This window comes from Pogona vitticeps, chromosome 12, assembly GCF_051106095.1.
Source record: "Pogona vitticeps strain Pit_001003342236 chromosome 12, PviZW2.1, whole genome shotgun sequence".
NCBI lineage: Eukaryota > Metazoa > Chordata > Lepidosauria > Squamata > Agamidae > Pogona > Pogona vitticeps.
The window spans coordinates 15712012-15724375 of NC_135794.1; the positions used below are offsets into that span (position 1 = coordinate 15712012).

At 41.3% G+C, this 12364-nt stretch overlaps 1 protein-coding gene across 3 annotated transcripts in view; it reads left to right on the forward strand.

Annotated features, from left to right (window-relative positions):
• Positions 1-12364, forward strand: part of DENND4A (DENN domain containing 4A) — a 95484-nt gene that overhangs the window by 36953 nt on the left and 46167 nt on the right. For all 3 annotated transcript variants that reach the window (XM_020805674.3, XM_020805676.3, XM_020805675.3), the window contains exons 7-10: positions 535-601; positions 4797-4855; positions 6621-6765; positions 11928-12103. In XM_020805674.3, coding sequence (XP_020661333.3) covers positions 535-601; positions 4797-4855; positions 6621-6765; positions 11928-12103 — 447 coding nt within the window. The remainder of the gene's footprint in view (positions 1-534; positions 602-4796; positions 4856-6620; positions 6766-11927; positions 12104-12364) is intronic.

The window sequence follows — 12364 nt, forward strand, 5'->3', positions numbered from 1 at the left end:
AGCAAAGCATGCTGCTTATGTACCACTATGTACCACCCCATAGCACTTCAAGCACTCTCTGGGTGGTTTACAATTTAATTATGCAGACTACACATTGCCCCCCCCCCCCCAGCGAGCTGGGTACTCATTTTACCGACCTCGGAAGGATAGAAGGCTGAGTCAACCTTGAGCCGGCTACCTGGGATTTGAACCCCAGGTCGTGAGCACAGTTTTAGCTGTAGTACAGCAGTTTAACTACTGCGCCACGAGGCTCACCAAGTGCTCTCTCTTTTTCTCTGCCACAATTCTCCTGCCCTGGCTCTTTTTCCTCCATATACTCAGTACTCAGCCCAGTACTCAAAGGCATAAATTCAACTTTTGGGGGCTACAACTCCACTAGCTAGGATGGCCAGTCAACAGCTAACTATCTATTTAAGCTGGAAGATCAGCAGTGTTTATGCAACATTTCTAGTTTTTATTGTTTTAGAAATATTTTGCACAAACATTGGGTTTCTTTGTAAAATATTAAGCTGAAATACTTCCTTTTATCCTCAGGCATATATCCCACTTTATGCACAAAGTTCCTTTTCCATCCCCACAGAGGCCAAGAATTTTAGTGCAGGTAAGTATACATTTATCCTTTCTATTCACAAGTTTAATTTTGAGCAAGTTCAAGCAAGCAGAATCTATTTTGCATTGTGAGTTCTAAAGTAAATGCAGCGGTGCCCCACATAGCGACGTTAATCGCTAAACGGAACGTAAAAAGCCATAGGAACGCATTAAACTTTGGGACCCAAACTCACCGTTCAGTGAAGTTCCTCCATAGCGCTGCCATTTTCGCGCCCTCGGTAAGTGAGAGCAGGGTGCGAAAACACTTGCGGCGGCCATTTTGGGCACCCGGCGGCCATTTTGGAACCGCCGATCAGCTTACCAATCATCGCAATGCAATGTTTTGCCTATTCAGAACATCGCAATGCGATCGCATTAGCGATCTAAAAAAATAGATCGCTATGCGGATTCGTCGTTAAACGGTGCACTCGTTAAGCGAGGCACCACTGTATTCCACTGGAAAATGGCATATGGCTGTATGAAAGCTCAGTCGATGCTGTCAGATCTGTGATGATTCACTCATTCTGCTATTTGCCCTGTGATACAGCAGTGTTTAAGAGTAGTGTGTGAAACATATATATTTTTGCTATTTTTGTGTGTGTGTGTTCATGTATTATTGTTAGGTGCCTAGTGTAGGAAGAAGGGAACTTGTATTTATAGTTGAAATATATTAAAAATAAATAACAACAGATAATCCCACCCATAGTAGCAGAAATTTTTGCTTACATGTTTGATATAGAGGAAAGATCTACCATTGATTTTTTTGTGTGCAGTCCTGATGCTAGTTTCTTCTCTGATTTAAATGTTCAGAATTTCCAAGGACTGTGCTCTTTATCTTAAAAACTGCATGGAGCTGTTCCACACTCTTACTTTAGGTGTCAATAATTATTTTATTTCATGGGCACAGTCATATTTTATTCTATAGGGTTGCTTCTCAGAATGCTTCTCTTTGAGAAGAGGAGGAGTTGCATATTTAAGAGGAGTGGCATATTTAAGAGGAGTGGCATATTTAAGGCACTTGTCCTTTTCAGCTTTTTACCATTGTTAAAAATGTTATTAAGTCAAGATAGCATGTTGCAAGAGTGTGAAATGTCGCATGGTGAATCTTCTTTGTGAGAAATGGCCTCTACAATTTTCAGGATTCAAACAACAGGGAAGGGGAGCTGAACAAGTACAGTTTAAAATTATGCTTTGACTGTAATATTCATCTGTGTCCAGTAATTTTTGTTGCTACCCAACATTATGCTTTTATGCTGCCAGACTAAGTCTTGTTAAAAATTCACATCTATTGAAAGAAATCTATCCTTTACTGGATTTGTGAACATTTGTTCTGGTTTGAAAATTGTTAGATTTTGCTAAACCAAACATGATGTGGGAGAATATGTAAGATTTCTTGCAGATTTTTAAAAGCATTCATAAAAGATACAACAAGTGGAGGCAAATTTGAATCACAGAAAATGGAAGGGTACTCTTCTTCAATGAGACATTTTTCCAATTAAAATTTATTCTCATTACCTGTTGCTGTTTTTTATAACTACTTCATGATATACAATTGATCAATAATAAAAGCATAGGTAAAAAGGTAAAGGTTCCCCTTGACAATTTTTGTCCAGTCATGTTTGACTCTAGGGGGCAGTGCTCATCCCCGTTTCCAAGCCATAGAGCCAGCGTTTTGTCCGAAGACAATCTTTCCGTGGTCACATGGCCAGTGCGACTTAGACACGGAACGCTGTTACCTTCCCACCGAGGCGGTCCCTATTTATCTACTTGCATTTGCATGCTTTCGAACCGCTAGGTTGGCGGGAGCTGGGACAAGCGACAGGAGCTCACTCCGTCGCGTAGATTCGATCTTACGACTGCTGGTCTTCTGACCCTGCAGCACAGGCTTCTGCGGTTTAGCCCACAGCACCACCACGTCCCTAAAAGCATAGGTGCATGGTGACTAATGTGGAAGTGAAGTCAACAGTCAGGGGACACTGTGATTTCAAAGACCCAGCATGTGTTTCTCAAAACACATATCATGCTACACTTGTATCTTTTTTCACATAATCTCAAGTTTGGTAGATCAAGGGAATGCTTTGGATGTAGTGAATCTTCATTTCAGCAAAGCTTCTGGCAAGGCCCTTTGCAATACTTTAGTGATCAAGCTGGAATATGTTAGATGATGTAGTGCGGTTGGCTATACCCAAAGACTGCTTGCCAATGGTTTCTCATCATCCTTGAAGGAAGTGGCAAGTGGGGTGCCACAGGATTCTTTCGTAGGCCTAGTGTTTTTCAGTGGAAGACAGGAGGGCCTGGCGTGCTCTGGTCCATGAGGTCACGAAGAGTTGGACACAACTAAACGACTAAACAACAAGTGTTTTTCAAAATCCCTATAAGTGACCTGAATGAGGGCATAGGGGCCTTCATGACATTTGCAGATGGCACCCAGCTGGGAGAGGTAAACCCAGCCCTGTTAGGGAACTGGGTATGTTTAGTTAGGAGAAGAAAAGTCTGAGAAATGTATGATTGCTATCTTCAAGTATAAGAAAGGCTCTCACACAGAAAACGGAACAAGCCTGTTTCTGTTGCTTCAGGGGGTAGGACCTAAAGTGATGGAGTCACATTACAAGAAAATATATATATTTTTCCAAAACATTGTGAGGAATTTCATATAGTAAAAAAGTTGTTGGACAGTGGAATGGACTGCCTTGATCGTCTTTCCTTCATTAGAGGTTCCTATATAAAGGTTTGATAGCCACCAGTCGCATTTACCTGTGCATTTCCTGCTTTGGCAGAGGGGCTGGACTTGATGAGCCTTGGGATCCCTTCCTGCTCTACAGTTCTAAGGTTCTATGAATGGATGGGGCTGTAGACTAGTGTAACATTTCTCAATCAATGGTACATAAACTGCTGCTGAGACACAGATGCAGGCAAGATGGAACACGTTTCTTAACAATTATTAAGATCTCGCTCCCCTTAGTTGACACGGCCTCCTGGCAGTTGGACGCACTATTACCTACTAAACATGTTTGCTACTGAATGTGTATTTGGGATTTTATTGTGTTTGCAGTAACTTTGGACACTTGATGTTTCCCCTAATCTTCTGTTTCTCCACCCATCAAATTACTATAAATTCTAAATATCATACCAAAATATTTGTAAATATATAAATGTCTTTTGCAGAAATGTATGTGTTTTATTTCTGTTATAGTCCAACAGAGGGTCTTTGATATATCAATTGGTAGGATATAAGATACATAATGGTTAGCACTATTGAACTATAGAATGTTACATGGTGTGGAAGGGACTGTAACCTACAACTCGTGTGCTTCTTGATGGATGAGTAAATGTAGGAGTACCATAGTAGAAATGCTTTTGTCATAGAATCTAGATATTTTTTGTGGGCCTTTTCAAGGATTTCTCTAAGGAAGCTTTCCAGAAGAGCCGCCTAGAGTGGTCTTAACCGACCAGATAGGCAGGATATAAATAAAATAAATAAATAAATAAAGAGGGTAAATTAGTTACTTTAATTAAGCGGTTAGAATGTGTAAGCTAGTTTAAACTGCATCAGATTAAACTGTTTGAGTGTTGGAGACAGACCACAACTTCTTTTTCATGGGCTGAAATCTTGTTGCTTAGTGTAGTCACAACTAGAGTAGACCCATTAAATCACTGGAGAATTTATCCTCCATAAATTCCATTGTTTTAAATGGGCCTGCTGTAGTTGTGACTTTTATTGTAATCAGTCACATCTAGAGTAAGCCCATTTGAATCAATTGAATTTACAGAGGAGTCACCAAATCCCCACTCATTCAGTGGGCTGACTCTTACTGTGCTAAGCAACATGTTTCAACTATCATAATTTTCAAAGGATTAGCATTGAAGATCTACATACTTAAGAATTAGGTTGTTTTAACCATGGCAACGTTATTCATCCTTTGACAATAATGAATGTTTACATAAATTGCCTTGGAATATTAGATATGTATGACAGGCCAACACTCTTCCCAGATATATTGTAGTCTTTTCCCCTTTGTCAAAGTGGAATAAACAGTAGCAATATTCATGAGTCATTTCGTGAATTTGTATTTCTTGTATATACCTTTGCTGTATTTAATTATTTAATAACAGAATACAGTATGAGTTTTTCAATCTGTTCCTAAGTTACATATTATCTGATTTACAAACATAAAATAAATATAAATATCTGTTTTTATTTTTCCCAGCTCTCACCTCATGACAATCTAATTCTTAGTCAGCCTATATCATCACCTCTACCACTGAGGTAAGAGAAAAAGAGATGTTTGTAGATGTTGTTTTAGCTGAGAGATGGGAGGAGTGATTTAAAAACTAGCGATGTAGGACAAGTATTTGGAGTACAGTGGTGCCCCGCATGACGACGATAATCCATCCCATTGAAATCACTGTTTAGCGAAATCGTCGTCATGCGAAAAGCATTTCCCCATTGGAATGCATTGAAACCCAGTTTAATGTGTTCCAATGGGGAAAATACCTCGTTATCCAGCAAAGATCGCCGATAGGGAAGCCATTTTACAAGCGCTGATCAGCTGTAAAAATGGCTGCCCTGTGAACCATGGGTCCGGAAAACACAGGGCAGCCATTTTGCGGAGGCGACATCAGCTGAAAAAATCGTCGTCTTGCGAACAAATGGTTCGTGAAGCACGGACCTAATCAACGTCCAGCGAAAATCCCCCATTGGAATGACTGTTTTGCGAATCGCTATAGCGATCGCAAAAAGTCATCATTATGCGGATTTGTCGTTTAGCACGGTCGCCGCCTTGCGAGGTACCACTGTAAAGAGAACTATCTTTCCTTGTTTTAACAATAAGAAAAGATTGAAATTTTACTCACTGTATAGAATGACTTAAGAGCAAGAACTCAAATCAGTTTGTAAAAGGTTGTTTCTGCTATCCTCCAGTCTACTACAGTTCTAATCCATCATGGTCTTATCTGTTCAGTGAGTCTGAATTATCAGCTTATCCTTGCTTACAGTTGCATTTCTTTGATCTTCTCTTCAAGCTACTGGGTGAAACAAACCAGAGATAGAACGTTTTTGTAATAAGCCATGCTGGTATGGTGGGAAGCAAATGACAATAAAAAATTTTCATTGGCTTGTCAGTCTTGGCTTGTTTGAGAGCAACAAAAGATTCCAGCCAGTTTTACTCACTTGCAGAAAGGAGGAGTGAAGACAGTATGTGCAATTTGAATACACTATCATACTGTTTGTCCACGGTAAACTGGGATATGTTAAGAGATCTGACTTATTCATGTGTGAATGTGGCCATTTCCTAATGAACTATGCAAGAAGGAGGGGGTAACATGTTCAGAGAAATCACTGGGCAGGATCCACTACATCATTCTGTTAAGGGAGCTAGCTTTGTGATAGAAGTAGGGATAGAATTTCCATGCTCCTAAAATCTACTCTGTGTAACTGTGAAAATATTTGAAGCAAATTTTCAAAGAAAACAGAAGAAAAAAGCCATTGCACTAGTGGGTGCATGTTAAGAATTAAGAAAAGTATTAGGAAAAGTTACTTTTTTTGGAGTATATTTCAAAAATCCCATCAAACAGCATTGTCAGGGGTCCCCAACCCCCGGGCCACAGACTGGTCCCGGTCCATGGGCTTGGAAAGACCGGGCTGCCAAGACAGATTTTTGAGGACTGAAGGAATGTGTGCGTATGCATATGCGTGCACACTCCCACCCTCCTGCATGCACACACTCCAGCACACGCGTGCACACACACACACACACAGAGTGCCAGCCTGCCTGCCTCCTGCATGCACACATGCACGCACCCCATGCACGCTGAGATGCATGTCACACACCCTTTCTTGGGAGAGTGGTCTTTAACTAAACTGGTCCCTGGTGTCAAAAAGGTTGGGACCCACTGGTCTAGGGGGTAATCCCTCGTTGTAATCACAGATGTATGGTAGGAATGTAAAAACTTCTTCGAAGAAAAGTGTCAAAGAAATGTAAGATATCTAATTATTTTTTCCTCCTCTTCTCTTTTCCTTTCTTAAATACTAGTGGTGGCAAGTTTTCTGCTCTTCTCCAGAATCTTGGACCTGAAAATGCTATAAATCTCCTTGTATTTGCAGTGACTGAACATAAAATCCTTATCCATTCTTTACGACCTTCTGTCCTTACCAGTGTAACAGAAGCACTTGTCTCTGTAAGTTGCATTTGATTTTTTGAAATATATCTGATTAAAAGTATTGTATAGAAAATAACGATAATTATTTGGTTATGTGGCGTGACCTAAATTTAACCTGAAGTTTCAATAGGCGCTAAAAGCTATCCTCAAAATTTATTAGTTACATCTTTTAGTTCAAGTATAATTTGAAATAAAATGCATGTTTTTTGTTTGATACCGTGGCCATGGGCCATCACTGCTTAGAAAATAACTGTGTGAGCTCAAGAACTTTAGACTGAACACCAGCTGCATGTCAAACTGAGGGTGAATTTCAAACACAGTTTGTGGTATGTTATTAAGGTCAAGTGTTGAAATAAATAAAGTCAAAAATTCCACTGAGTGCTCCTTACATAAGCCTAAGCAGCTCTTTGAGTTTGGATTTCTGTTCCATGCTGGGAATCATGTGTTTAAATTTTTTTTTTGTTATTTTGCTTTTATCTTTTGAAGATGTTTGTGCAGATGGACCTGTATTTATCATTTTCACATCTGTGATTTGTCCTCTCCTTTTCATGTAGTTTCAGAGTGTTGAGTTTGGTCCAAAAATGCTGGTGAAGCTGTCTATCTAGAATTGATGAATTTCTGTGGGCTTTGCCTGAGGATATGAATGTGCTGCTTGAATGAGTGAAGCTGGCCACCTGTTCCTTAGACTGTGCCCATCATGGTTTATTAGAACTTCAGAGGTGGTGGACTATTTTTTCAGCTTTACTAAATGATTCAGTAATAAAACTTTTATTGAAAAGCCTTAATTGGTTCCCACCAACCCTTTTCTTGATAGAGTCTTCATACAGATGATGACATCACTTTTCCAAAGTTTCTTAGGTGAAATGGGTTATCAGGATCATTTTCAGTCTGGGTTTAAGCCTGATTGTGGAATAGAAGTAGCCTTAAATGTTGTGATGGATGAAATGCACTAGGAGTTAGCAAGCAAAAGAAGTGAAACTAGGTACCAACAAAATCAGAGCCAAAGTATGGACAAATTAGTATTTGCACAGGCTTAAAATAAGCAAAAGGAAATGAGAAAACAAACATTCCAAACCCTTTCAAGTCTGTTAATGGTGGACAGAGTGCTTGACCGCTGTCGCGCCACCACCTCCTGCCTTGACCTTTGCCCGGCCTGGCTAATCAAAGCAGCCAGGCCTATAACATCTGAATGGGCTACTGCAATAATTAATGGGTCTCACCATTAATTAATGGGTCCCTCTGATAATTAATGGGTCTCTCCTCTCTCAAGGAGACACTCATTAGGCCCATTAGGAAGAAACCGAGCTTGGTAGTGGATGATATCGGTAATTATAGGCCCGTCGCCAATGTTTCTTTCCTCAGCGAGGTAGTTGAGAGGGTGGTGGCTGATCAATTGCAGGCTCTTCTGGACGAAACCAATGCCCTGGATCCATTCCAGTCGGGCTTCAGGCCGCACCACGGCATGGAAATGGCATTGGTCGCCCTGTCGGATGACCTACTGAGAGAGGCCGACAGGGGCAAAATGTCTCTGCTGGTCCCCCTTGATATCTCAGCCGCCTTTGATACCGTCGACCACGGTATTCTCCTGGGGAGGCTCTCCGAGTTGGGAATCTGTGGCCTGGCTCTTGCCTGGCTCTGTTCCTTCTTGGAGGACTGTCCCCAGAGAGTGCAGATTGGAGAGAGTTTCTTGGCCCCGTGGAGCCTCAATTGTGGGGTTCCTCAAGCTCGATTATCTCTCCAATGCTATTTAACATCTATATGAGGCTGCTGGAAGGGGTCATCAGGGGATGTGGGGCTTCGTGTCATCAGTACGCTGATGATACTCAGCTCTACATCTCCTTTTTTCCAACAACAGTGGATACTCTTTTGTCCCTCGAGCATTGCCTGGAGGCTGTTCAGCAAGGGATGCAGGCGAATGGACTGAGGCTGAATCCGGGCAAGATGGAGGTCCTTCAGGTGGGCATACCAGACATCAGTGGTCTGGGAAACTCCCTCTCCTTTGGGGGTATGTGACTCTTACCACCAAGAGTGAGGTTCGCAGTTTGGGTGTACATCTGGACCTGGCACTCACCACGAAGACCCAGGTGTCATCAGTGGTCTGTTCCGCACATTTCCACCTTCGGTGGATTGCTGTCTTGATGTGGGGGTGCTCACCACTTTGGTCCACTTTGGTGCTCGTAGTCTCACTATTAGACTACTGTAATGCACTCTAAGTGGGGCTGTCTTTGAGACTGACGCGGAAACTTCAGATGGTACAGAATGTGGTGGCCAGACTTCTTACTGGGGTGAAAAGGTACCATCATATTTCCCCCACTCTGGCCGCCCATTCATTTCCATGTTGATTTCAAAGTTCTTTCAATTACGGTCCTAAACGGTTTAGGACTTCAATATCTGGAGAGCGCATTCTTCCACCCAGTTCTGCCAGAGTCACTTGTTCCAGCCAGGCCGGGTGGCTGAAGAAAAGGACGAGGAACAGGGCCTTCTTGGCAGTGGCCTTTGGAACAACTTGCCCGTGGAGATCCACCTGGCTCCCTCTCTGGGTGTTTTCAGGAATAAACTTAAAACCTCGCTATTTGGGCAGGCTTCCCCTCCTGCTGTATCTTGATTTCTTATACTTTCGCCATCTTGCATCTATAATATATGTTTATTGTTTTTATTGTTTTTAAATTTGTAAAGCGCCCAGAGTAGAGCTTTGGTCTAGATGAGCGGGATAGAAATCCAATCAATCAATCAATCAATCAATAAAATTAATGGAATTTAATCAAAATCAACCATGTTTTTACCCAAACCCCAGTTTGTTAATGTTTCATAGCCACCACCATAAAATACAATTGCAATGTAGATACTACCATATTACAAAGTCTCAGTTTGCTGTATCAGGAGGTACTGTAGCCCAGAGGTGTAAAACTCAATTTCTTCTTGGGCCACATCAGCATTATGGTTTCCCTCAAAGGGCCGGTTGTATCTGTAAGACTATATAAATGTATCTACTCTTTATCATATTAAATATAGTCCTCCTCATTCAATTATCACTTTCTGACTCTTCGCTGCTTGGAATACTGGGATTAGAAGTACCGCTGGGTGGATTCCCAGCATCTTTGCAGAGCATTATGGGTGACCGAGTAAGCACCTGCGTACAGTATTGTATACTGCACAGTAGCAGGCAACACTGCAAGGGCCACATGAAACGGCCTGGTGGGCCGGATTCAGCCCACAGGCCTTGAGTTTGACACATGTGCTGTAGACAAAAAGAGTGCATCATTTCTGATTCTGCTCAAATTTTCAGGTGGCGTCCGACACTATTAATTATAGTGTACTTCTGTGTTCCATTTCCAATCCTATTTGCTGAGTATTTGCACAACATGGTCAAGGAGGAACAATGCTCCAAACCCAGTTGTCTTGCAGAGTTCCTTCATGTTTCTATTTTGTTCTCCGTGATATTTAATGTCTACATTAAGTAACGAAGACATCACCTGGGGTTTGTGGTTTGGACCTTATCATGCTGATGAGATCCATCTCATAGACTCCAGATGACATAACCCAATTACTTCATGTACCCATAAGATTTACAACTGACAAGAAGGTTGTAGAAGTCCTGAAGTGTTATCCGGGGTATTGAGGGGCTGGATGTGAGTGAATAAATTTAAATTCATTCCAGATCTAGCAGACATGTTGTTGGTCAGTAGCTATGCCAGCTTAGTATTGAGAGTACAACTTGTTTTAAATAAGATTGCACTACATTTGAAGAATTGAGTTTTGTAGTTTGAGGATGTTCTTGGTCCAGTGCTGCTTGTGTGATGAGGAGCAATCAAATAGCACCCTTTCTCCAGCTCCAGCTAGTGTGTGCCCTTGCTATGGAAGGGAACTGAAATTTAATTCAGACCACACAGATATCCCATTGATCAGTAGGCAGACCAACCTGGGATCCTGAGTATAACCTACTATGGACCATAGCTTAATCACTTTTTGTCTGCATTGCTGTCTTGCACTTGGCATGAGGTACACTTGGAAAGAGTTTGAAAACATCAGCTAATGTGGTGGTCACCAACATTCCCTCTAAGTTTCTGTCCTGCACGGGAGCCTTGCTCCATGTGCGCAGGGGTGGGTGGAGGCTCATTCAAAATGAGAAGTAAACAAACTGGCTGATGGCACCCTGTTTGCTACCCTGATGGTGCTCTGGGCAAGCAAGTGCGCGCATGGCTTAGAAGGGAATGCTGGTAGTTACAGAAACAGTTTTGATACAGTCTTACTGGTTTCCTGTTTCCAGATCCAGTCCACGGTTATGGCTCTTACTTTTTAAGTAACTTTTGGTTGAGACCAGGATATCTGAGAGACTGTCTGATTCATATGAATTTGTCTAGAACCCATGTTCATAATCCAAGAGTCTTATCCTTTTAAAGAAGTATGGGTTTGGTAGAGTTCCAGGACAGCGCCTTGTGTGTTGGAGCAACACATTGCAGAATTCCTTTCCCATATACATATGTTAAATTCGCCCCTTGAATAGCTGATTTTAAAAAAGCACTACTGTTTTGCCAAACTTTTATTCCTGTCTGGTTTCAGACAGTATTGTATTGGTTGTATAGCAATCAACATTCCCTTTTATTTTCCGGAGTGCCAGGCGGGAGCTCCTCCATTGCATGTGAGGTTCTTGCTGCAAGCAAATGGACAGCAACACTGGCTCAGATGTGCACACCCATGCAGATGTGCAGTTTAGAGGGGAAATTGTTATATGTGCATTTTAGCATTTGGTTTTGTTGGGAGTTATTCTCTTTTATTGGTTTCATTGCTGTATTGTAAATTACCTTGACATCGTATTCACAGAGTGGTGATTCAGAAATGTTTTGAATGTTTCTCCGGGATATCTTTCTGTGCAAGCTTGACTGAAGTAGTTCAAGTTATTTTTGCCTCACTCCCAACCATATCATTAGGGCTTGCATAGAAGAACTTCCTAGATTGTGCCCTTGCCTCTTTACTAGGCAAAACAGTTATATGTTAGACGGATGGCATTGTTCAGTTTCTCAGAAGATTCTGTTTATCGTTTCATTGATATGAGTGAAACTGACAGTCTGTGTTCATGTTAAAGATGTGTAGTATGTGAGAAATGGTTTGGGATTGTTTGTTACCTTTGCTTGAAGCACACCATTTTGTTTATGTAAAATGAATTTCTTCTCTTTTTAAAGATGATATTTCCTTTCCACTGGCCATGCCCATACATTCCTCTGTGCCCTCTAGCCCTGGCAGATGTTTTGAGTGCTCCATGTCCATTCATAGTAGGAATTGATTCAAGATATTTTGATCTCTATGACCCGCCACCAGATGTTAGCTGTGTTGACCTAGATACAAGCACCATTTCACAGTAAGCATTAAGTATTTTTCTGTACTGTTTTGAAAGAATTTACTGGAGTGAAGTGTACTTCCCTGCATCTCATAGTTCTTTTTGCCATGCAAAGGGAATTGAAAAGTATTGTGGCTGAGGTGATTAGCATTTATTTTGTGATGTTGATAATTAGGAGTCTTTCACAAGCTCCTAATTATTATTACTACTTAGACTTTATAAATGTATTATTTCAGTAATCCTTACAACATCCCTATAAGATATACCAATGCTAAGGTTCAG